Source organism: Piliocolobus tephrosceles, chromosome 6 (assembly GCF_002776525.5).
Source record: "Piliocolobus tephrosceles isolate RC106 chromosome 6, ASM277652v3, whole genome shotgun sequence".
NCBI classification, from domain to species: domain Eukaryota; kingdom Metazoa; phylum Chordata; class Mammalia; order Primates; family Cercopithecidae; genus Piliocolobus; species Piliocolobus tephrosceles.
The window spans coordinates 140,772,746-140,795,703 of record NC_045439.1 but is presented as its reverse complement, the minus strand read 5'-3'; the positions used below and the strand labels follow the sequence as shown (position 1 = coordinate 140,795,703).

The following is a 22,958-nucleotide window of genomic DNA, read 5'->3' as shown; positions in this document are numbered from 1 at the left end:
CAGCTGGTTGGATAAGTTTTAATCAGTTTCAATCACCTATTGATTGGTATACTGAAGCCTAAAAAATTAAAAGTAAAAGATGATTGGGGAATTGTCCCATCTCAGAACAACAGTAGAGGCCTCTGTAAATAACTCCTCTTTTAACCATCAGCTAAATGAACACTTCAATACTGCAGTACAAAGTCTTCTGCAAAATTACTTTAACTAACAAGCAGAAATTTATCAGCTTCAGCCAAAATCAATGCTGAAATCAATTTGAACACTGGTTGTGTCTAAAGGGGCTCATTGGCAATTTAGGGAAATTACACCATGTAAATGCCTGTGCTTTAATTGAACAGTTTCATCAACTAGGCTGTGATTGCTGTCCATTCATTTATTCACTTTCGCTGCAGCTACCATTCTGCAAAGAAATGGCTTTTGTCAGGCTGGAGAGAGGCACTTTATCTTCATTTTGTGCACTTTTGTGCATAAAATAGACTTCATGAAATGGGCATATCATGACTAGGGTCAAAAGAAACCAGGAGAGACTTTTCCTTTAACGTAAAAACTGAACAGTACAAACTACCATCATATCTTATACCATCCAGGGACAGTGATCTTTAAACCAATAATAAGAAGGAATCTGAGTGACTTCCCTGCATATGACACTGTGCCTCTAGGTTGAGGAGCTATGTTCTGCACAACAGAAGGAAAGTATTTGGACTTTAAAATCCAATTCCACCAATGTTCTTTATGAGATACCTTTGTGGAGTTACAAAAATATATAAACTGTGTTAGAACATTCTCCCTCAAAAATTGGGCAACATTCTGTTTTTAAAAATCCTTTGAGGTTAGTCAAGGGAAAGTGCTATTCTCCAATCCATTTAGAAGATTAAAACTTAACAGTGTCACATATACTTTTAAAATATGACAGACAGCAGGAGAAAGCAGAAAGAGGTCTATATGAGAGAAGGGAAACTAACTTCCTTATAAAGACCAGCAAGCCCAAAATATTTAGATTCCAGAAATGATTTAAATACATTCATAAACTAACTCACAAAATCATGGCAATGAAAAAAAAAAAAAGAAAACCAAAGATAACATTTCCAGGGAGTCATCTGTTGAACTGACTGAGGTTCAGAGATCAGCATAAACATTTCTGACACTGGGCTAATCAGTTATTCAAAGATTACAAGTTCCAAGGAAGGAGGCAGGAAGGGAGACAGCTGTTTGTTCATATTGGTCATCTATAACATACATGTGCCTGTGCCTGGTGTACAAAATAAAAATTCAAAGTACAGCTGAAGTATATCTGCTAGAGATTGCTGGCAGAAATTCTTAGGTTTGCATATATTCTGTTTATTCTAGCTCCTCATGGAGTCAAAATGTAATTATTTACTGGGAATGGCATTGGGAAAGGACTAAGAATTAAGAAAGCCTGGGTTTCAGTGGTGGTCCTATCCTTGACTTGGTCCGAATCCTCAGGGAAATCCATTCATTTATCTGTGTTTCCGTTTCTTCATAAATCAAATGAGGATGACAACACCTACTGTACTCAGCTACATTCCCACACAGCTGGGACCATAACATGAAGCTTGTGATTGGGGCCCACTGTGGAAATGTAAACGCAACCACAGTGAATCTGAGGACCTCTTGCATCTTCCATGTATGGGGGCAGGTAGGGCCTTGAAACATTTCACTTGAGACTCCAAAGGAGCAGGGAGACTTCTCATTTGCCCCTTCAGTCAGTTACCCCAGCTGTTGTGCTCTGCAAATACTCACTAAGAATTACCTCCAAAAGAAGTTAAAAGAGAGAAGAAATAAATGATGTACACAAACTTAACTTGGTACATGTGTCTGTGGTAAAAATTCATTCCATAATTTTATCCCATATATGGTTTTCTTCACCACTTATAAAGTTTCATTGGCTATACATTTTGTTGCTGAGGCCATGTAAAATATATTTTATTCATAATTTTTAGATAACTTTTCTGAACATTTAATTATGATTTAATAAGTTTTATGTTTATTGGCTAAGTATATTGTTACATTTTGCTGCTACAGTTAACCGTTGTAACAGAATCAGTATGTTTGAGAACCTCACACAATACATATCTTCCAAATACAGTAAGCTTGTTAAAATGCTATATTGATTGTGTCCTAAAGCAAGTTCTAATTTTGTGTGAACATTTTTCATTTTATTATTTAAATTCACAAGACAAAAACCATTAACTGCTTTCAGCAATAGCTCTGCACTCTCTTTTTCTTTCTTTTTGCCATACTGACAAGGAAAAGTAAGGAAATTTTAGGGTCAAGAAGACAACATGATATAAAGTCACATTTAAAAAGCAAATTAATGGGTTTTTTTTTAAATTAATGCTTAACACCCACAACCTAAATTTCTATTGCTATTTCCTTCTCAAATTTTACAAACTGCTCCTCCAATTCAACGTTAGTGTACAAATCAGAACCTAAACTTATTTCGCTCTAGTAAGGCAGCAATTTAACAGAAGCATGGTCTCCTACATCAAAGTAACCAATGACAGAGCAAAGAAAAAAAAAAAAACTGTGGCAGAAAGTTATACACAGTAAATGCCTTTTGGACTTTCCAGTGAATTATTTTCCCAAAAAGCAATTTAAGTAAATACCCTAGATGCTATGGTACACAAATATTTGCTTGTGCAATATGCCAACCGAGAGACTACGATTTTCTAACACATCAAATACTGTAAAATAGCTATAAAAAACGTAACGTGTCTTATAAATCAAGACTCCGCTAGCACAACCATATAATTAATCCAGGGATTCAATTATTAAATTATAAGTTTTTGGTAAATAAGGAGACCCAAAGGGTAGACGAAATAACAAGTTACATTGTCATAACTGTCAGCCAAGAAATGGATGTTGTAACATCTACTAAAAAGCCTCTAAAATTAACACCTAGAGATAATACATCATTGATTTTCAAATCTATACACTGATTTTATATCTTACATCCAAAAATAATTTGGGTTAAAAGTTAGGAAACTCAGAGAGTGAATGGCAAACAGAAAAACCTTGGCTTGGGAAGCATGGGTCAGAAGACCTAAGTTTTATTCTTGACTTGATCTTGGGCATGCCACTTAGCCCTTCCTAGCTTTATCTTTCTCACAAGTAAAAAGAGGGTAACATACCTTCTTAGCGAGGATTTAGCAAGGACTAAAAGACCCAGGGTGATCAAGCCCTGTCCATCTCTCCACCTTCCCCAGAGCTTATTCTACTCCAATTACACAAGTTCATGCCTATCTTAATCTTAGGGTTTCTGTCTGAGTGGTTACTTCTGCCTGTAAGGTTCTTCTCCCAGATTTTCCCAAACTGATTCCATCCTGTCTTTAGGTCTCAGCTCAAACAGCACCTCCTCAGATAGGTCTTCCTGAGCACCTCTTCTACATTTTTTAATAGAACATGCAAGGTCTATATAATCTTACTTCAGTGTTTGTTGTCTTGATTATTGTTTGCCCCACTAGTGTGAGCTCTGGACGTTGCCTATCTGACCTTGCCTATCTTGTTCACAACTGGACTGCACATGCTTGGAATAGTCCTTGGCACAGTGACAGGATGTTCAGCGAAAAATGAATATAGACTAAACAAAACCAAGCAACACCTGACATAAGATTTTTATGGTAACTGAATGCTGAATTTAGTTCTGGGACTTTAGGCTTGGGAGAAATCTGTGCAGTCATCTCATGTCCAGGTCAAAGTGGGAATTCTTTTCTCAGCCGTTCTGAACAACAGCCACATCATTCTGCTTAAGGTAGAGGAGTTCACCACTTCCCAGAGTTACCCAGCAATGAACAACACATTGTGTCCATCCTTAGGCTGTGAAGAATTTGCCTCTGCAGGTAAATTCCTGAAACACTCACTAAGTGCCTACAGTAGGTAAGGCACCGTGCTGGGCTCTGTAAGGACTCCCACCAAGATAACCTAGACATAACTCTCCTCCAGGGAACACAACCCAGTGGGAAGAAGAGTAGAAAGAGTACATTAATCACTCTAACCAAAGGCCGACTGTCACAGAGACATTCAAGACAGGCCATTTGTGTCTAGTCTTCAGAAGAACACAAAGCAAACCTGCTCCTCATCTACAGAAGTGCCCTTCAGACTTTAAGTCAGCTGTCATGGAGCCCTTTAATCTTCTCTTCCTCAGAGAAAAGTTAGCCAATTCCTTTCAAACACTTCTCAAATGTCAGTTCCTCCATGAGGCCTTTCCTGATCCTTCCTGAGGAAAAAGCTAAAAGCCATCACTCCTTCTTCAGCCCCCAGATCTGTGCACCATACACACAGACAGGTGGCCCAGACTGTGAGGTCCCATGCGTACCTGAAGACAGAACTTATGCATCTATCCAGACACAATTTTTGAGGCTAGGCTGTCCCCAACATCTGACACAGAGCTCTCCACATAGCACGTGCTCAGAACTTGGCTGCCTGACAGACGAATGAAGGAGGACTGAACAGGCACAATTCCCCAATCCCTCATTATTCTCTCCATTGCTCCTCTGGGTGCTCTCTGAACTGTCCACATGTCTGTAAACTCAGCACCCAGAACTACATACAGGAATCCAGAATCCAAAAGTGACAGACACTATGTCAGTTCCTGATGTTATGCCTTCTTGGTGTGGCAGGGAATAGATTTCAAATGGAAACTAGATATCTTGCACCCTATAATACAGAAGTGTGCTAATGTAATGTTTACCCGATCACAACCACTTTTACTGGGGACTTTAAACGTCTTTATAAATAAAAATTTGTTATTAAAATATTAGAAAGAAGTCTTGCCACTTCAAAACTATTTTTTTCCCTGAAAGGAGATGAAGTTGAAACACTTAGATTCAGCAAATTCTTACTTGAAATATTACCATAATGTATTGATTTTTACCAGACTCAATTGACTGAAAAGTTGTTTGTATAGCAATATTGGCCAAACCAATATACTAGAACAATTTTGTTACCCATAGTAATCAAGTGCATTTCTGAAGTATAATTATACTGTCATAAAAAGTAAAACCAAGATACCCTTTTCCAAGCAATAAAACAATAAAGGCTATAAAACAGAAAGAAAAAAAGGCTAAATAAATGAGATTTTTAAAAATGAAATTTAGTGTCTTTCAAAAACACTACTGCCTCTTCTTCCTTCCCTTAAGCCAAGGTTAGCAGAAAATGATCAATACTTCAATCTCAATAAACTATTTCAATAATAGTTAATTCGGGTAGAAACAGAGTCTGAAAATCTCTTCTCAGCGACCTGTGACATCCTGTCATGTTGGTTGGATGCCAATAATACATCATAGCCATAATGGATATGAGCATGTATGAAGTTACAGGAACATGGAGAGGTGGGGAAAAGCAAAGGTGGGAAAGGTACAGAAAACCATGAGCTCAGGTTCATTCCTTAGATTCAAATCGATACAATACATATTATTGTATGAAACAAACCTATAACAGTGAATGCTGAGAGAAGGAGAGAAGGAAACATACATAATTAATTTTATTTGACAAATATTCATTGATTTTCTGAAAACATTAATATCCTTGCTTGTCACATGATACTATAATGCAATCCAGCCATATACAAATATTTAATTTTACATTAGGATGATGTCTTGTTTGCTTGTTTAAAATATGATCTTGGCTGCAAGGAAGATTCCTTATGTGATTAGAAATTTAAAGTCCAAATAAATCAAACTATCATTCTAGCTCTCAGGTCAATTTTAAAACCCTTTAAAAACTACTCTTAATTTACAAGATACACATCATGGAAAAATATATAAAAGACTAGGGCCACTGGCACAGCCACAAGCAAAGCTGGGGTCCAGACCTCTTGCTCCCTTTTTAAGTTTCACATCTTCAGGTTGGCTGGTCAAAGAGGAAAGTCAAGGTTTTCTGGGTACTATGTGATTCCCGATATTTTCACCATCAAGGACTCTTTTCATTCTGTTTCCCGTAAGGATTTCCATGTTTTGAAATATTCTGTTTACTAAACAGCATTTAACTAGACAATTATGTATTTTCTCATTTTATATAAATGACCATCAGTCCTTCTAATTTTCATTAAATAAATCATATTACTATAATGAGTTAATATTATTCCAGCTCCCAAACACTAATTTAACGTTTTAGTTGGCCTCTACAGTCAAATCACAAGTGCAAAAAATACAACCTAATAGACCACAGTATCGCGGTTACCACCTCCAAGGACCATCCCCAGCCCAGTGCCCAGCAAATATCTCTCTTTAGATAAGGCAACAGAAAGGAGCACAGACCAACATCTTTGAGAATTATAATTCCTTCCCTCGTCTTATTGTCTCTAGATAGGTTCAAAGTAATTCCTAAGTAATGGTATCCATTCAACCTTCAAAACACCATGAAGGCAGTATATATACTACCCATTATATCACTGAGAAAATTGCAGATCAGACTCTTACTCTACCCTGTGGGAAGGAGTTGGAGGTAGAAAAATCAGTTTTCAAACATCTTGAGACCAGATTATCTGGCCCCGAAGCTGAAAATATGAGTCTTGGCTTGACTAACTGGCATTAAGGAAAAAATAAAATAAATCCTTCAGTGATTGCTGGCTAACTGACTTACCATGATTTAATCCTCAAACTTAAATATTACTTCATTTCTGACCCAAAGTTTGAGTGACTCCATGAAATGATATACCAAGGAAGCAGAGTCTGAGAGACTGGCTTTGGAATCAATGTTTCCAAAGTAACTATGCCTGTTAATTTCTTTCATTTCCATGTGACATATTATCCAAGAAAAAGAGACAGTGACTAGTGAGTCAACAGATACTAAGCACTGAAAGTTTTAACATTTTAAAGAAAGTTAGCCATTCGAATATCAAATTCCTTAGTTTGGGTATTCTTACTCTTCTAGGTGAATGTTCTATGGCAATTGCATAGCCTCTCAAAGTAGCTAGATATGAGGAAGATCCAATTAAAGAGCCCCATTAAACCTCCACTTGCCTCATTCTCATTTCAGCCAAGACGTACAAAGGATCTATTTTATCCTTAAAACTGTGCTGGTACATGAGAAAACACAAGAAAACAAAATGGACTCGGCTTGACCTTGAGACAACATCGCCTGGGGGAAGAACACCAAGCAAAAAGAAAAGAAATGCTGTATAGAGATCTGCCTTTGCTGCTGAATGGCCACATGATAAGCCCTAGTTTTTTCAGTGGTAACATGGGCTTAACATTATACCAGCTGTCCTATAGCAATCCGAAAATAAATTAGGATTAAAAAATACTTTGAAACTTAAAAAATCATTATATTTAAGATAATATGTAAGATATCATTATTCATCAAGCAACTACAGAATAGAAGAAAATATAGAAGTATAATGTGTATAACGTAAAGGCAGAATTTCTCAAAGTTAGTTCAACACAACTATAACTCTGTGAGATGTTTATAGATGTTCCTCAAAAAGAGTCCTATGGCTGGCTGGGGGCGGTGATTCACGCCTATAATTCCAGCACTTTGGGAGGCCAAGGCAGGTGGATCATGACGTCAGAAATTAAACCCCATCCTTACTAAAATACAAAAAATTAGCCAGGCATGGCGGTACATGCCTGTAGTCCCAGCCACTCAGGAGGCTGAGGCAGGAGAATCACTTGAACCTGGGAGGCAGAGGTTGCAGTGAGCCAAGATCTTGCCACTGCACTCTAGCCTGGCAACAGAGCAAGACTCTGTCTCAAAAAACTAAAAAATAAAAAAATAAAGAGTCCCATGGCCAAGTCAGGGTAGGAAGTACAGAATGTAAACAATTTTTCTATTATTAGCACTACCATTACCAGTAGTTAACATTTAATAAGTGTCAGTCACAGTGCTAAGCCTTTTACAGATCATCTCATTTAACCTCACAACAACCTAGATACTATTATTTTCTTTTTCTTTTTTCTTTTTTTTTTTTGAGACGGAGTCTCACTCTGTCGCCAGGCTGGAGTGCAGTGGCACCATCTTGGCTCACTGCAACCTCCACCTGCTGGGTTCAAGCAATTCTCCTGCCCAAACCTCCTGAGTAGCTGGGACTACAGGCACCTACCACCATGCCCAGCTAATTTTTATATTTTTAGTAGAGTCGGGGTTTCACTATGTTGGCCAGGATGGTCTCAATCTCTTGACCTCGTGATCTGTCTACCTCGGCCTCCCAAAGTGCTGGGATTACAGGTGTGAGCCACCGTGCCCCGCCCAACCTAGATACTATTATTATCCCCATCTTACAGATGGGAAAACTGAGGCATAAGACATTATATAACTTGCCAAAGGTTATGTAGCTAATTAGTGACAGAGGCAGGATTCAGACTAAGAGCCCTCACACTTAATCACAACACATACCATTCTCTACTTTCTCAATGTTTTTGAAATTCATTGTGAATCTCTCAGAGGGAAACAGAACACATGTCTTTCCTGAATTTATTTTTTTGGAGCAACCTGTAGCACTTTAGGAAATGGGGCAACAAAGAAAATACATTCATTACCTTTTCCTAAATTTTTCTTCTTCCTAGGCTTGGGCCATACTTTAAGGTATTTCCTTTATGTTCTGTAGCCCAAATTAGTAATCCAAGAAATAACGACTTAAAATTAACTGCCTAAGTCACTCTCACAATATAGAGCACAGCTCATCAAGACACAGCACACAGAATTCACATTACCATTTGGTTTAAATGTCTGGGGCCAGAATTTCATATTGTACAACTGTGAAGGCCATCTACACTTAAAGGAGGAAAATGTACCAACTGTTAAATCATATACATTGTAATTACACATGATTACAATATCCCTTAAAATTCCCAACATTCCATCAAGTGAAGTGAATAAGACTGCATTATTAAACTTGTGCCTTGCACTTATTAGCTTTATTACACCTTAAAGAAAAAAATGGAATAAGCCCATTAGGCAGTTCTGTTACCGGTGAGTGTATTTTCCAATATTTTCTTCATCTAGTTTATGTAGCATAGCCTATAATGTAATCACGCTGTTTGAAAAACCACATTTTTTTATCACCGACACCATTAAGGTGAACTTAGTGTAGAAGAAAGTCAATCATAACACATCAAACACTTAGTTTTATAGAGACTTTAGTAAAGTGGATCCTCATTTTTCAATGACTATATAATTTCTTTGTGCTGTACTAAAAGCCAGGGATATAAGAACAATAATACAAGCTGAAGCCCGAGCAAAAATGATACCCAACGATCAATGACAAGTGGTTACGCAATTTGGTATCTTCACCTCCCCTCTTAAGAATCACACAGGATGCCGGGCGCGGTGGCTCAAGCCTGTAATCCCAGCACTTTGGGAGGCCGGAGATCGAGACCATCCTGGCTAACACGGTGAAACCCCGTCTCTACTAAAAATACAAAAACTAGCCGGGCGAGGTGGCGGGCGCCTATAGTCCCAGCTACTCCGGAGGCTGAGGCAGGAGAATGGCGTGAACCCGGGAGGCGGAGCTTGCAGTGAGCTGAGATCTGGCCACTGCACTCCAGCCCAGGAGACACAGCAAGACTCCGTCTCAAAAAAAAAAAAAAAAAAGAATCACACAGGCAATAAGGTAAATGAAGTTTCTTTTTATAATAAATCTACTATATACACACTAAAATTATCAGGATATTGTCATTCACCACCCATATGCAATCATGTCAAAAACATTACATCTTACAACACTTACAGTGAGCATTAGCAATGGTAGCTAAATGAGCTCTTAGGATAAGTTCCTAACATCACACACAGCATTTTAGCAAATTAAAAAACTTGTGGCAAGGACATATAGAAGAATGGTCCCTTTGACATAGTAGCCCTAATGAAAGAAGTTCCAGCCATGCTTCTTAGCTAAAAACAACATTAACAGAGTGAAGGGGGAGTTACTGTTTAATGGGTGCAGAGTTTCAATTATGCAAGATGAAGAGTTCTGTGGATGAACGGTGTTGACAGTTACACAACAGTGTGAATGTACTTAATGCCACTGAACTATACACTTAAATATGGTTAAAATGGTAACTTGTGTTATGTGTATTTCACCACAATTTAAAATAACAATTTTAAAAACAACATTAACATAATTTCATGCTGTGATTTTCCCTTGGTGGATGGGCATGTTTTTTCCACTTCTTTGTATACTCCCCCTTTTAAAAAATAAACCTGGCCAGGTCCAGTGGCTCATGCCTGTAATCCCAGCACTTTAGAAGCCCAAGGTGGGTGAATCACGAGGTCAAGAGCTCGAGACCAGTCTGGCCAATATGGTGAAACCCCATCTCTACTAAAAATACGAAAATTAGCTGGGCATGGTGGTGGGCGCCTGTAGTCCCAGCTGCTTGGGAGGCTGAGGTAGGAGAATCCTGGGAGGCAGAGGTTGCAGTGAGCTGAGATTGTGCCACTGCACTCCAGCCTGGGCAACAGAGCGAGACTCTATCTCAAAACAAACAAACAAATAAACAAACAAACCTATGTTTTAAAATAAAGGATTAAAATGTCAACATCTAGAATATTATGTCTCGTAAAAATTCTGCTGGGGTTTCATGGTCTTATGCTTCTTCCCTTCTAGAAATAAGCTAGGACAATAAATTCACAATAGACCTGCAATTAATATAAAACTAAAGGTTTGGTGAAATAACACAGATAGGTAGGTTAGGAGTCTAAGGAAACATTTTTTAATTCAATTTGAAGCCAATAAAATGAATACAAAGAGTTGCCAGAATCTTTCTTGTTTTATTATATTTGGCTATCAGCATAAAGGCATTAAGAAGAAAGGTTCAAGCTTTGAAAAGCGAACTCAATAGAAACAAATCAGATTGTACATGTTCCTTCTTCCTCTTTCCTTTCTATGGGCACCTGAACTCAAGAACCTTCAGAACACAGTAAAAATCTAAATCAGATAGTAAGGAAGAGAAGACTAAGATGAAAAGATGCCATTTATGCTGGAGATTGCGTGGGAAGAACACTAGTATGATCCAGGGAAGCAGAATAGTAGCTGCAAAAATCATTAGACACATTGGACCCCAATTTTAAGGGCCAGGCCCAAGGCCAAAGGAACATGTAAGAAACATGTTATTATTTATTTCTCTGAATTATCATAGTGGAAGGACTTCACTTTCAGACCAACTGTTCACAATACTCAGTCATCTGCAGGAAAAAACAATCCAAAATGTGAACATAAGTTCTTAAAGGACTATATTCAGGAGAAAGGACTCACATCTTGGCCGTATCTGCAAAGGGCACTGAAGCCCTGAATGGGTGGCTGAATCAGATGACTTCAAAAGAGCTTCTAAGCCTGAGAAATCAAATTCCACACCAAGGCTGCATCAATGAGTAGGGGATGTTCTGGAATTTTAGGATGTGAACCTTCATGGTCATAGAATAGGGCAATTTTTATCTGTATTCATGTGGTTAGTCAGAACTTAAAATTCTAAGAATGGCTGGGCGCGGTGGCTCAAGCCTGTAATCCCAGCACTTTGGGAGGCCGAGACGGGCGGATCACGAGGTCAGGAGATCGAGACCATCCTGGCTAACATGGTGAAACCCCGTCTCTACTAAAAAATACAAAAAAAATCTAGCCGGGCGAGGTGGCGGGCGCCTGTAGTCCCAGCTACTCGGGAGGCTGAGGCAGGAGAATGGCGTAAACCCGGGAGGCGGAGCTTGCAGTGAGCTGAGATCCGGCCACTGCACTCCAGTCCGGGCGACAGAGCGAGACTCCGCCTCAAAAAAAAAAAAAAAAAAAAAAATTCTAAGAATATGGGTAATCAATTAGAAAATAAGTTAATTATTTTACAACTCTGGAAATACATATTAATACCAATGTTAAAGTATCTGTGGTTGTGACCTAATATCACAACCATAATGTGATGCAGGATTAGTGTATACATGGAAAACAGCTCTCTGGAGGAAAGTTTTATTATTCCCTCAGGGCTTTCTTATGGAGTATGGATTTTTTAATTCCTAGTGGAATATTTTTCATACACCATTGCAGACTATTAAGTACCAGATATTACATTATGTAGTTTAAACTTTGCACTACTTGCATGAGAAGACTTCCCTGTCGGAGAACTATTTTTTATGGCTAGCATTTTTTAATATGAAAATGAACATTCCTTTGGGGTAAGATCACTGCAACTGGAATTTGGGAGAACTTTATAACTTAACATATTCATCAATGTGTAGAAATTCTCTCAGGGGAATAGGGTGAGGAGAAAAGAAAATACAACAGGAAGAAGGCTTTTTAATAACTTACAGTGTTGACACAGGGCAAAGCAATGGTATTTATAAGGTCTGGCTTCCACTGGGCATAACTGTAAACAGGCAGGGGACTAGTGTAGGATGCTAGCAAGTTAAAAAATAATAATAATAGTGTTAAAAAGCAAAGGAAAAAAAATGCATTAAACTTCAGGCCAGTTAAAGGTACACTTACTAATGGTGGACTATTAACTACACACCCAGGAGAGCTGCAGACTCGGAAATATTAAAAAGGCAATATAAATGCACTTTCCAGGCAATTCTTGAGAAAATAGATGTCTTGCAGAATTTTGGAGTCAAATATGGAAATAAAATCTAAGTGTTAGTAGTCACTTAAAAATCTTTGCCACAGAGAACTTGGATACTCAGTATTTGGAAAAGCGGATAGAAAGTTTAAACAAAATTGACTACTCACTTGTAGACTGTGCCTCCGTTGCCATGACCAAGAGTGTCCCGATACCGTATGTCTTGTTCATTCATCTCCACAAGAAAGAAAGAAAAACAAAAAGGGTGTCATGCTGTGGATAGAAATGTCAAGGAAAAGCAACTCTGGGCCATAAACAACAAGCAGTCTGGGTCATTTCAAGTTCAGCTGCAAGAACGAGAAGATCAATACAACATTTGCTGTCCAATTTATAAAAGACGATACCAAGGGACAAAGTGATGGAAAGTTTAATGACAATTTGTTTGCCTGGGTCATTTCATTAAAGTTTGATAAAAGGTGTCAAAATGGAATGATATAACATAGCTCAAAAGGGTCAGGTCAGAGATACTGATAAGAAAACAGTCTCCAGTGCTGCATATAACCAATGCCAAAGAGCACCGCACATAACCAAAGTCAAACTTAGGAAGACAACACACACACACACACACACACACACACACACACACACTCTCAGTAATCTAACGCATGATCTGTAAATAAATCAGCCCTAGAAAACTCCTCAGATGTCCCCCATAATTAACATTTAACAAACGAAATAATGTTTATGATTTTCCTAGAGTATATATAGCTTTACTTTGCAAGTAACAAACTAGTATACAGCAATAATTAGGCAGAAATCATATTATGAAGATAAAAAAGTACCAAATCAATGCACTTAAGATGCACACATAGTCGGATATTATAAAGGAAAAATACATGGGCATGTAATTTTCATGACTTTATATATAAAAGTTTGCATGTTTTTCAAGGTTCTATAAAACCTATTATACCACAAATAACTACTCTCATTTGTATCATGAATAGTAGGTGAATTATGTTAGTGCCCATAAAATAATGTTTTAGAGTTTAGAGAGCTCCCTATATAATTATTTATCAAATGACTTTAAGACTAGTCAGACTTTGATGCATTCAGTAATTTTCTACACACTGGTCCAGATGCTTAAAAATTAACTGCCAACTTTATTCACTAAGTGGATTTAATAAAGGTGTTCTTTTCCATATAGCTAAAGCTTGGGGAAAGCCACTGTAAGCCCTGAAAAAAAAAATCAATTTCCAGGGAATTGCACTGCCTTGCATGGGCAGAAAATGGATGGAGTTTTTAATTCAATATCACTTGGAAAAAAAATAGTTTGCTCTCAGACCAGTATAGTAAAGCTTTAAATATTTTGCTCTACTCTAAACTTCTACCAGTTGAATAAAGCAAGGGTTCATTCACCAAGGGAAATATTTTCCTTCTACACATTTCTGAAGTTGAAGCTTCAGAGAGCTGTGATAATTAGGAGTACAATGCAGGTAACAGAAACAGCTTCCTTTCCAAGCCATTTTTCCAATCCCTAAAAGAATACTGACAGATTAATGTGCAAAGGCCAATTCAGCACCCAATTTAATTGTAGTACAACCAGATTGATGCCCTTTACAATCAGCTAATTATTATATTCAGGGTTTGTGAAGTAATGAAAAACATGCCAGAACAATTGGCAACTATTTTCCTATTTGAGGGAAATTCTGTTCATCCCTACCTTTATATTACTAATACAGAAAAAAAACATTTTAAGCTGTATAAAATGTGTGGCATAAACAAAATAAAATCTCATTATTCTGGACGGAATGATAAATTTTAAAGCAGCATGAAGAAAAGTAACACATAAAGTGACGAGATGCTAAACTAGCAGAACTGCTGTTTGGTTTACTTTGATAAATGAAGGATATGTAAATAGCAGTATCCATTGGTGGGCACAAATAGGCCACTGGGCTAATTCCCTTAGAACATTTCTCTAGGTAATCTAAACATGTCTGTAACAACCTGATTTGTACTATTAACTAATAAGCTACACTCATCAAGGCTTGACATAAATTTCTAGGAGAGACATTTCACTCACTCAAGTACACAAATTCTGAATTTGTGGCACTAAGGTTTAAGGGTAAGCAGGAAGTTGCTATGTAGTAGATAGGGTCTATGCTCTGGAGGGGCCACAGTCTGCAATCATATCCCCTCCACCACTTCATAGGCAAAGGGGTAGGTATGGCATGTCTCTGAGCATGTTCAAACGGTGTAATTCTGACTTCTTAGTCTTTTTACCACTAATATCCACTACAGGGAAAAGAGAAGGGAAGAAGCTACGCAATCCACATTCCCAGCACTCCAACCTAACAAGGAGTGGTAAGCATCCAACGCTGTCCGGGCACAGGTGGGGAAGAAGTGCAGGAAGGAGAAGGGGAGAGGGAGAATGTTTATTGCAAGTGTATGTGCATGTGCATTAATCACTGTCTAAGCAAATTCAAGAATGGAAAAAATCAAGACAAATATGGAATCCTTCAGATAACCAGGAGGATTTCAAGAGTCTCATAAAGATAAAAATGGTTTTGAAGAGCAATTTCTAGAACCATGTCACTTAGTATCCATAAAGAGTGAGCAACGTGTTCCTATAATGTGTTTCTACAATGTTTTAAAGTTATGCAAACCTTTGGCCTGTGAACTGACTCATAGTTTTTTAGTTTTTTTTTTTTTTTTTTTTTTTTCTGGAGACGAAGTCTTACTCTGTCACCCAGGCTGGAGTATAGTGGTGTGATCTCAGCTCACTGCAAACTCCACGCCCCAAGCTCAAGTGATTCTCCTGCCTCAGCCTCCTGAACAGCTGGGATTACATGCACGTGCCACCATGCCCAGCTAATTTTTGTATTTTTAGTAGAGATGGGGTTTCACCATGTTGTCCAGGCTGGTCTCGAACTCCTGACCTCAGGTGATCAGCCTGCCTCAGCCTCCCAAAAGTGCTGGGATTACAGGCATGAGCAACTGTGTCCAGCCTGGTCATTTTTTAATATTTAAAAATATCAGATTCTTTTTCTTTTTGCTTATTTGAATTTTCTAATTTTTATATGCTGTACAAATACTCCTCATGTAAAAAAAAAAATTGGGAGGGGATGGGAAAAACAAAGCAGAGCCCAAGAATTGATTACAAAAAATATTTTTAGAAGTTCATATCTCTGATCAATTAGGCTAATTTAATTGATCTTAACTATGAAAAAATCATTAAAGCGATCCACAATCAACTAGTAGCATTTTTGCCTTTTTCATTTAGATAAGGATATTAATTCAACTTTTCAAAATGAAGCATAGGAAGAGTGTTCGTTATATAAGAAAGTGATATTTAGAAGCTTACAGAATATCGTATTTAAATATTATAGTTGGGATCAAGTATCATTTAAAAAAAATCACAGAATTTTACAGCATTCTAAGACCAGTTAGCCCACTTTACTTAGGTTACATAACTAGTCAAAAACTCAGTCTTTCAGTATACTCCAGTTCAACATCATAGCTCAGCAGTTTGTCTCAGGTGTTAAGTATGGCAGGACATTCCTATCAATGGCTACTGGCCCACAGGAAGGTAAACAATCAACGGAAAGATACTCACAAGTTAAAAGCAATTTCATTAGCTATGATGTTAGTTTTTAAGAAGAAAACCTTTTTAAAATCACACAGCTCTTTAAATTGAAAACAGGTGAAGGACAGCTTTTTATTCAATAACAATACCAAGTAGTTTTTAAATACAGTCCAGGTTCCTTGTTTTGACTAAAAAAGCAAATAAAAGGCAGAATAATAAATGTGAGGGAGGAAGAAGAAAAAGCCACAGGAGTTATAATTACATGTCAACTGCCAAGATAGCAAATGACCTTAGAGAAATGACTGGCACTGAGCTCTGTTCCTGCTGAAAGAGAGGCAGGAGCCATAAAAGAAACAGAGACAGCAACAACCCATGGGCAGAGTCAGGTTGGGTTTGTGTGGGTAAAAGAGGGTTGTTGTGTAGTTTGGGCTTACATACACAGTCTCATTTATGTTTCAGTCTTCCTCTACAATCCAAGATGAACTGTAAGAATCTAAGAGTTATATATACTAGTAATGATACAGTTTTTAAACCTAATTTTACAGTAGATACCTATTCCCCCTCCCTTTTTTTCCCTAAATACAAAAGGGTTTTCCTGTTGTTGTTGGGTTTTTTTTGAGACAGAGTCTTGCTCTGTCACCCAGGCTGGAGTGCAGTGGCACAGTCTTGGCTCACTGCAACCTCCACCTCCCGGGCATGGGCCGCCATACCCAGTTAATTTTTTGTATTTTTAGTAGAGAAGGGGTTTCACCGTGTTGGCCAGGGTGGTCTCAAACTCCTGGCCTCAAGTGGGCCTTCTAAAGTGCTGGGATTATAGGCATGAGCCACCGCGCCCAGCCAAGTACAAAAAGCTTTTCTAAAGGCTTTTTGAAGTTATCGAAATAACAGCCAAAAGATGCAGCTGGACCAGAATTAGTTCTAGATCTGATTTGAGTAGATTTATACTTGATTTATCAGGAATAGGAAAATACTGCCACCCTCTCCTATAAAATCTTTTTAAAAAACAGAAAAAGAAAAAATAACTTTAGAGATGCAAAGGCCAAAGTCACATATCTTTGGAGTAACTGTGCACTTTTTAAATTCTTCAAATTGACCCTTTGGGCTATTTCTAATCAGTTTCAAATCAAGGGCCAATGTTAAACAGATGATGCCACACTAGAACTGAAGTAGGAAAAACATATCCAGAAAACACATCAGTGAGACTGATTTATAGCTCTCAATAAAACATGCCAAAAATACCTTCTGATTTATTTTTTTAAGCTGGAAAAATGGAATTACTCCAACATAAAGTAATAACAGGAAAACAATGTCTCTGTTTCAAAGACTAAATGTTAAACTTTTTTTAAAGTGCTTGATTTAATATATTAATGAAATTAATGGAAAAAATGAAATGGAATTCAATTATGGATCAGCACAGAAAATATTCTTTGTTTATTGTCTGTCTGTGTTAAGAAGAATCAGTACCTATCGCCTATAAATCATTAAAATAAAAATGCTCAATTAATCCTTATTTTATATGTAAAGGTCTGACAGAAACTAGTCCCATCACTAGACCTTTGCTTCACAAATCGAAGCAATAATGGTTTCAGAAAGCAGTCACACTCTATGAGCAGACAATTGGAGAGATTTAGTAAATCCCACTTTATAGAGCAGAGACTAATCGGAAAACACAGGCCAGTCAAATGTTTCTTATGAAGTGTTGACACTATATCAATGCTGAATCAATTGGTGGCATTTACTCTGAGTGACAGAAAAGAAATAAATATTTATATCACATAACCTATATCAATGAACCCAGGCAGAAAGCTATTTCTAACTTGTCAATATTTGATTATCTTGAAGAATCATGTCCCTTTCTTTTAATGATTAATATGAATTCCTTATTAAATCTAAGTGGAGGCTAGTGGAAAGGCAAATCATTATTAATGCTTGAGAGCATAAACCACTAAAATAAAAAACTATGCTCAAGTGTTAAAGTATCATTAAATGTGACTTACATCTTCCATATCAAGTGGTGTCTGTGTTCAGCCCAGAAATTTATTGATGCCTACAACTGTGCACAGTACCTCACTGCAATGCAATTTCACTCACTGTTTAGTTACCCTATAGCACCAAGGAATTAAGGAATTAGTAGAAGGAGACATTTTGAAAGCTTCCAAAGGTGGGTTTTTTTGGTTTTTGAGGGAATTTTTTGAGTGCAAGTAAATGTAAGAAAGGCTAATCCTTATAAAGAAAAAAAAAAGCTGTATTGTTTAATATGGTTATCACATTCCCAAGGGAAAGCAATAAACAATCTTTAAGTGTCAAAAATCCTTGCCATGACAACCTCCCACCATAAAGAACCTCATAACTGAAGCCACTAAGATATCTATGGTACTAGGTTTACTGTCAAAACATTATGAGCATTTCAGAATGCTTATTTTTTGCAGTGGAAAAAACTGTTTTTCATTTTTGGAAGAAGAGTCTATGACAGGTTATTTTCCATTGCCTGGGCTGAATAAATGTAGTTAAAGCTTCTTAATTTATGTCAATTTTGAAATATATTTTCCAGCTGAGGAACACAGTGACTCATAAAAATTACAATTAGTAACTAGAATGCAAGCATGTTGAAGATACACAAATATCCTAGGCTCAATATCTTTGCTTTTAGTCAGAGTTTGTTTATATATACTGGTTCTAACAAAATATAAGGCACTGAGGTGATACAGATGTGGACCTCAATCTAAACAAACCTTTGGCTGCTGAAAGTTAAAGGTATTCGATAAATACTATCTAAAATGTTGAGAGTACAAAGATTATACTTACACCACTAGATTCTCCTTAGCTGTATACAGGATATTTAAGGACTGGAATTCACATACTCTGGATGGCAATCAGATGTCAGAAGCAGATCAACTTAATTTCTTCTAACTGTATTCAAGGAATTGTGTGCTAAATAAGCAAGGCCTCCAGAAGCACTACCATACAGCACTGTTTTAAGGCATGCACATGTATTAGGCCACAATGTTACAGGTGATATTAAAGGACGGGCAGGAGGACCTGGCTTTGTCTTCTTGACATGCTCCACTACAAGTACTTGATTCACGAAATGCCAATGAGGCTTGGAGAGGTCAGCGTGTGAAGGCACTGAATAAGCATCTGAGATAATTAAGATTTCAGCCTTCGAAACATGGACGGGAAGTGAACAGCAGTTAAGAAAATCAATAAGAGTCTTTTATTTGCAGTGACACAGATGTCTCAGTCAATAGAGCCTAATAGGCAGGCTTGATCGCAATGGACAGGCGCCTGCCTCCAAGGCTATCAAAGGGCTTCCACTATAACAAACATTAAAACGCATTTATGTTGCTATTGAAGAATCGAGGACCCTGTAGGTAGCGTAATTTACCAGTGTATGTTTAAAAGCACTATACTATTTCAGATGTGTCCATTTACTTGAATCAAAATTAGTAAGAAATAACTGGCCTGAAGGCTCGTTTGCCCCTCACTGGCTGGGTTAGGTCATTCAGCATGGGATGGCCAGTCTACGAGGCAAACCAAGGTCTCCTGAAGGCCAGGAATTTTATACGCCAAAGGTCTGCTGTCATTCTGCTTCCCTAAAAAGCCAGTGTTAGTTTCAGGACAAAAGAAGAAGCTAAGGTGAAAAAGTAATGGTTTTTCCTTTTCTCCCCAAAGATAATGAAAGAAACAGTCACCTCAGAATGCAGGGCCATTTCAACAGCCCACGAGTTGACACACTTGTTCAGAACTGATTAACTTTTTAAAAACTGAGATGGTAGCAGGATGTGTGCATGGTACTTCAATCTGCTGGGAGTGAAACCCATTAGCACAGTTTGAAAAACGGCCTGCAAATTGTTCTGCCAATCAAATTAAGCCATGTTATTCATTTATGACAGGAAACTCACAGACTCTTTATCTGTTTAGTAAGCTTATGGATACAAAAAATGGACAGTAATATGTTATTACTATGTGCAAATCTTAATATATAATAATACCTACCTGGCCATTGGCTAATATTTTTTTCAGTTCAGCAGAAGACTTCTTTAAGCTGAAAAGGAAAGATACTTTTTAGTGACAAGATCATCAACACCTCTGAACACCACTGAAAATTCTAGACTGAAATACACCTTTGCTTTTAGGTATAGGGATTGAGCACACTCTTCACATCCTTCTCCCAATATAATTTTTTTTCAAAAGTAACTGGCCAAATGCAAAAGGTATCAAATAAAGACACTAAAACTCTATTAGTAATCTAAAGCAATAAAAAAGCCTACAGTTAAGATGAAGCTACAATATTTTACGAACTATTTCAGTGACTTTTTTATGGTCATTAGTTCTACTGCCTTTAGATAGCCTTTCAGAGGCAATTTCATGCGGACAATGTCAGCTGCTAAGCACTAATATTCACAGCAAATAAAGATTATAGAACTTCAAAAGAAAAAACAGATAATTTAAGTCCTGGTCTCTCACACAGTTAAAAGTTATAATTGAGTTTCCTGGGAAGCAAATATGTAGTACAAATAAACCCTGGTACTCACTAGCTGTGTGATCTGGGACAAGTTACTTATCCTCGCTGAACCTCAATTTCCTCTTTCTGTAAAATGGGGAAAATACCAATTTCACAGGGTAACCAGGAAAATTAAATATTACAAAAAAATTGCCGGGCGCGGTGGCTCAAGCCTGTAATCCCAGCACTCTGGGAGGCCGAGACGGGTGGATCACGAGGTCAGGAGATCGAGACCATCCTGGCTAACACGGTGAAACCCTGTCTCTACTAAAAAATACAAAAAGCTAGCCGGGCGAGGTGGCGGGCGTCTGTAGTCCCAGCTACTCCGGAGGCTGAGGCAGGAGAATGGCGTAAACCTGGGAGGCGGAGCTTGCAGTGAGCTGAGATCCGGCCACTGCACTCCAGCCCGGGCGACAGAGCGAGACTCCGTCTCAAAAAAACAAAAAAAAAAAAAACAAAAAATCTAGTGCTGTGTCTTGTCCATAGTAGGTGTGTTTTTACAAACAAAATTAATAAATTTTAGCTGGCTTTTTTTCCTTTCCTATGGGTATGAGACTCAGCTTCCAGAGTTATTTAGGAAATACTAAAGCGTTTTCTGAACATATATGACTACGTTAACACTCATGGATGAATTTAGTGAAAGTCCTTTTTTTCTTTCTTTCTTTCTTTTTTTTTTTTTTTTTTTGATAGAGAGTTTCGCTCTTGTTGCCCAGACTGGAATGCAAAGTACAATGGCACAATCTCGGCTCACCACAACCTCCACCTCCCTGGTTCAAGTGATTCTCCTGCCTCAGTCTCCCGAGTAGCTGGGATTACAGGCATGCGCCACCACGCCTGTATTTTTAGTAGAGACGGGGGTTTCTCCATGTTGGTCAGGCTGGTCTCGAACTCCCAACCTCAGGTGGTCTACCCGCCTCGGCCTCCCAAAGTGCTGGGATTACAGGCAGGAGCCACTACCCCGGCGTGAAAGTCCTTCTTGAATAAAGAATGGTAGTCAAGGGGAGCTCTGAAGTCTTCTAGCTTTATAATGAGTTATACCTGTGAATATCTACCTGGCTAGTAGAGTAGCATATAAAATAGCACCTTCTCCCAACAATATTCTATTTGAGATTTAAAGCCTGTTAAGAGGCCGGGCACAGTGGCTCATGCCTGTAAACCCAGCACTTTGGGAGGCCGGGGCAGGTGGATCACGAGGTCAAGAGACCGACACTATCCTGGCTAACACGGTGAAACCCCGTCTCTACTAAAAATACAAAAAATTAGCCAGGCGTGGTGGCTGGTGCCTATAGTCTCAGCTACTCGGGAGGCTGAGGCAGGAGAATGGCATGAACCCAGGAGGCAGAGCTTGCAGTGAGCCAAGATCGTGCCACTGCACTCTAGCCTGGGCAACACAGCAAAACTCTGTCTCAAAAACAGTAATAATAATAAAAATAAAACCTGTTAACTCTATTCTTTTTCTTTTTTTTTGAGACGGAGTCTCACTTCGTTGCCCAGGCTGGAGTGCAGTGGCGTGAGCTCAGCTCACTGCAACCTCCACCTCCTGGGTTCAAGCGATTCTTCTGCCTCAGCCTCCTTGAGTAGCTGGGACTACAGGCGCACCCCACCACGTCCAGCTAATTTTTGTATTTTCAGTAGAGACAGGGTTTCATCATGTTGGCCAGGCTGGTCTCAAACTCCTGACCTCGTGATCCACCCACCTCGGCCTCCCAAAGTACTGGGATTACAGGTGTGAGCCACCGCGCCCGGCCAACTCTATTCTTAACCTACCCATTTAGCCCTTTACCTACCTACCCATGCTAGGTATTAGTATAGATGTCTTTCTTCCTACCATACCCTCCCCCAATAAGGGAGAGTCTGGGAACTCCCTGAGAACACAGACACATCTTACGCATTCTATATACTCCACTCTCTTCTCACCCTTAAATATAGCCCAATGACTTGGCATATGCTAAGGGTTCCATAAATGGTGGTCACTGCTCTGGTTATTATTATACAGTGGTGGCAGTAGTAGTAATGCAGTAAGACATTAAGATCATAAATACATCAGAAAGCAAAAGGGGCCAAGCACAGTGTCTCAAGCCTGTAATCCCAGCACTTTGGGATGCCCAGGAAAGAGGATCGCTTGAGCCCAGGAGTTCAAGAACAAGCCTGGGCAACATAGTAAGGTCCCATCTCTAAAAAAAATTAAAAACTTAGCCAGGCATGGTGGCACCTGCCTGTAATCCTAGCTTCTCAGGTCACCTGAGGCCAGGAGGTCGAGGCTGTGGTGACCCATAATTGTGCCACTGCACTCCAGAATGGGGGGTGACAGCAACGAGACCCTGTCTCAGAAAGAAGGAAGGAAGGAAGGAAGGAAGGAAGGAAGGAAGGAAGGAAGGAA

The 22,958-nt window shown here is 38.5% G+C and overlaps 1 protein-coding gene across 20 annotated transcripts in view; it reads right to left on the bottom strand.

The window, feature by feature from the left end:
* MAP2K5 (mitogen-activated protein kinase kinase 5) overlaps positions 1–22,958 on the bottom strand; it is a 273,801-nt gene that overhangs the window by 203,420 nt on the left and 47,423 nt on the right. For all 20 annotated transcript variants that reach the window (XM_023220742.2, XM_023220744.2, XM_023220756.1 and 17 more), the window contains 2 exons: positions 20,071–20,119; positions 12,662–12,726 (listed from right to left, as the gene is read on the bottom strand). In XM_023220742.2, coding sequence (XP_023076510.1) covers positions 12,662–12,726; positions 20,071–20,119 — 114 coding nt within the window. The remainder of the gene's footprint in view (positions 1–12,661; positions 12,727–20,070; positions 20,120–22,958) is intronic.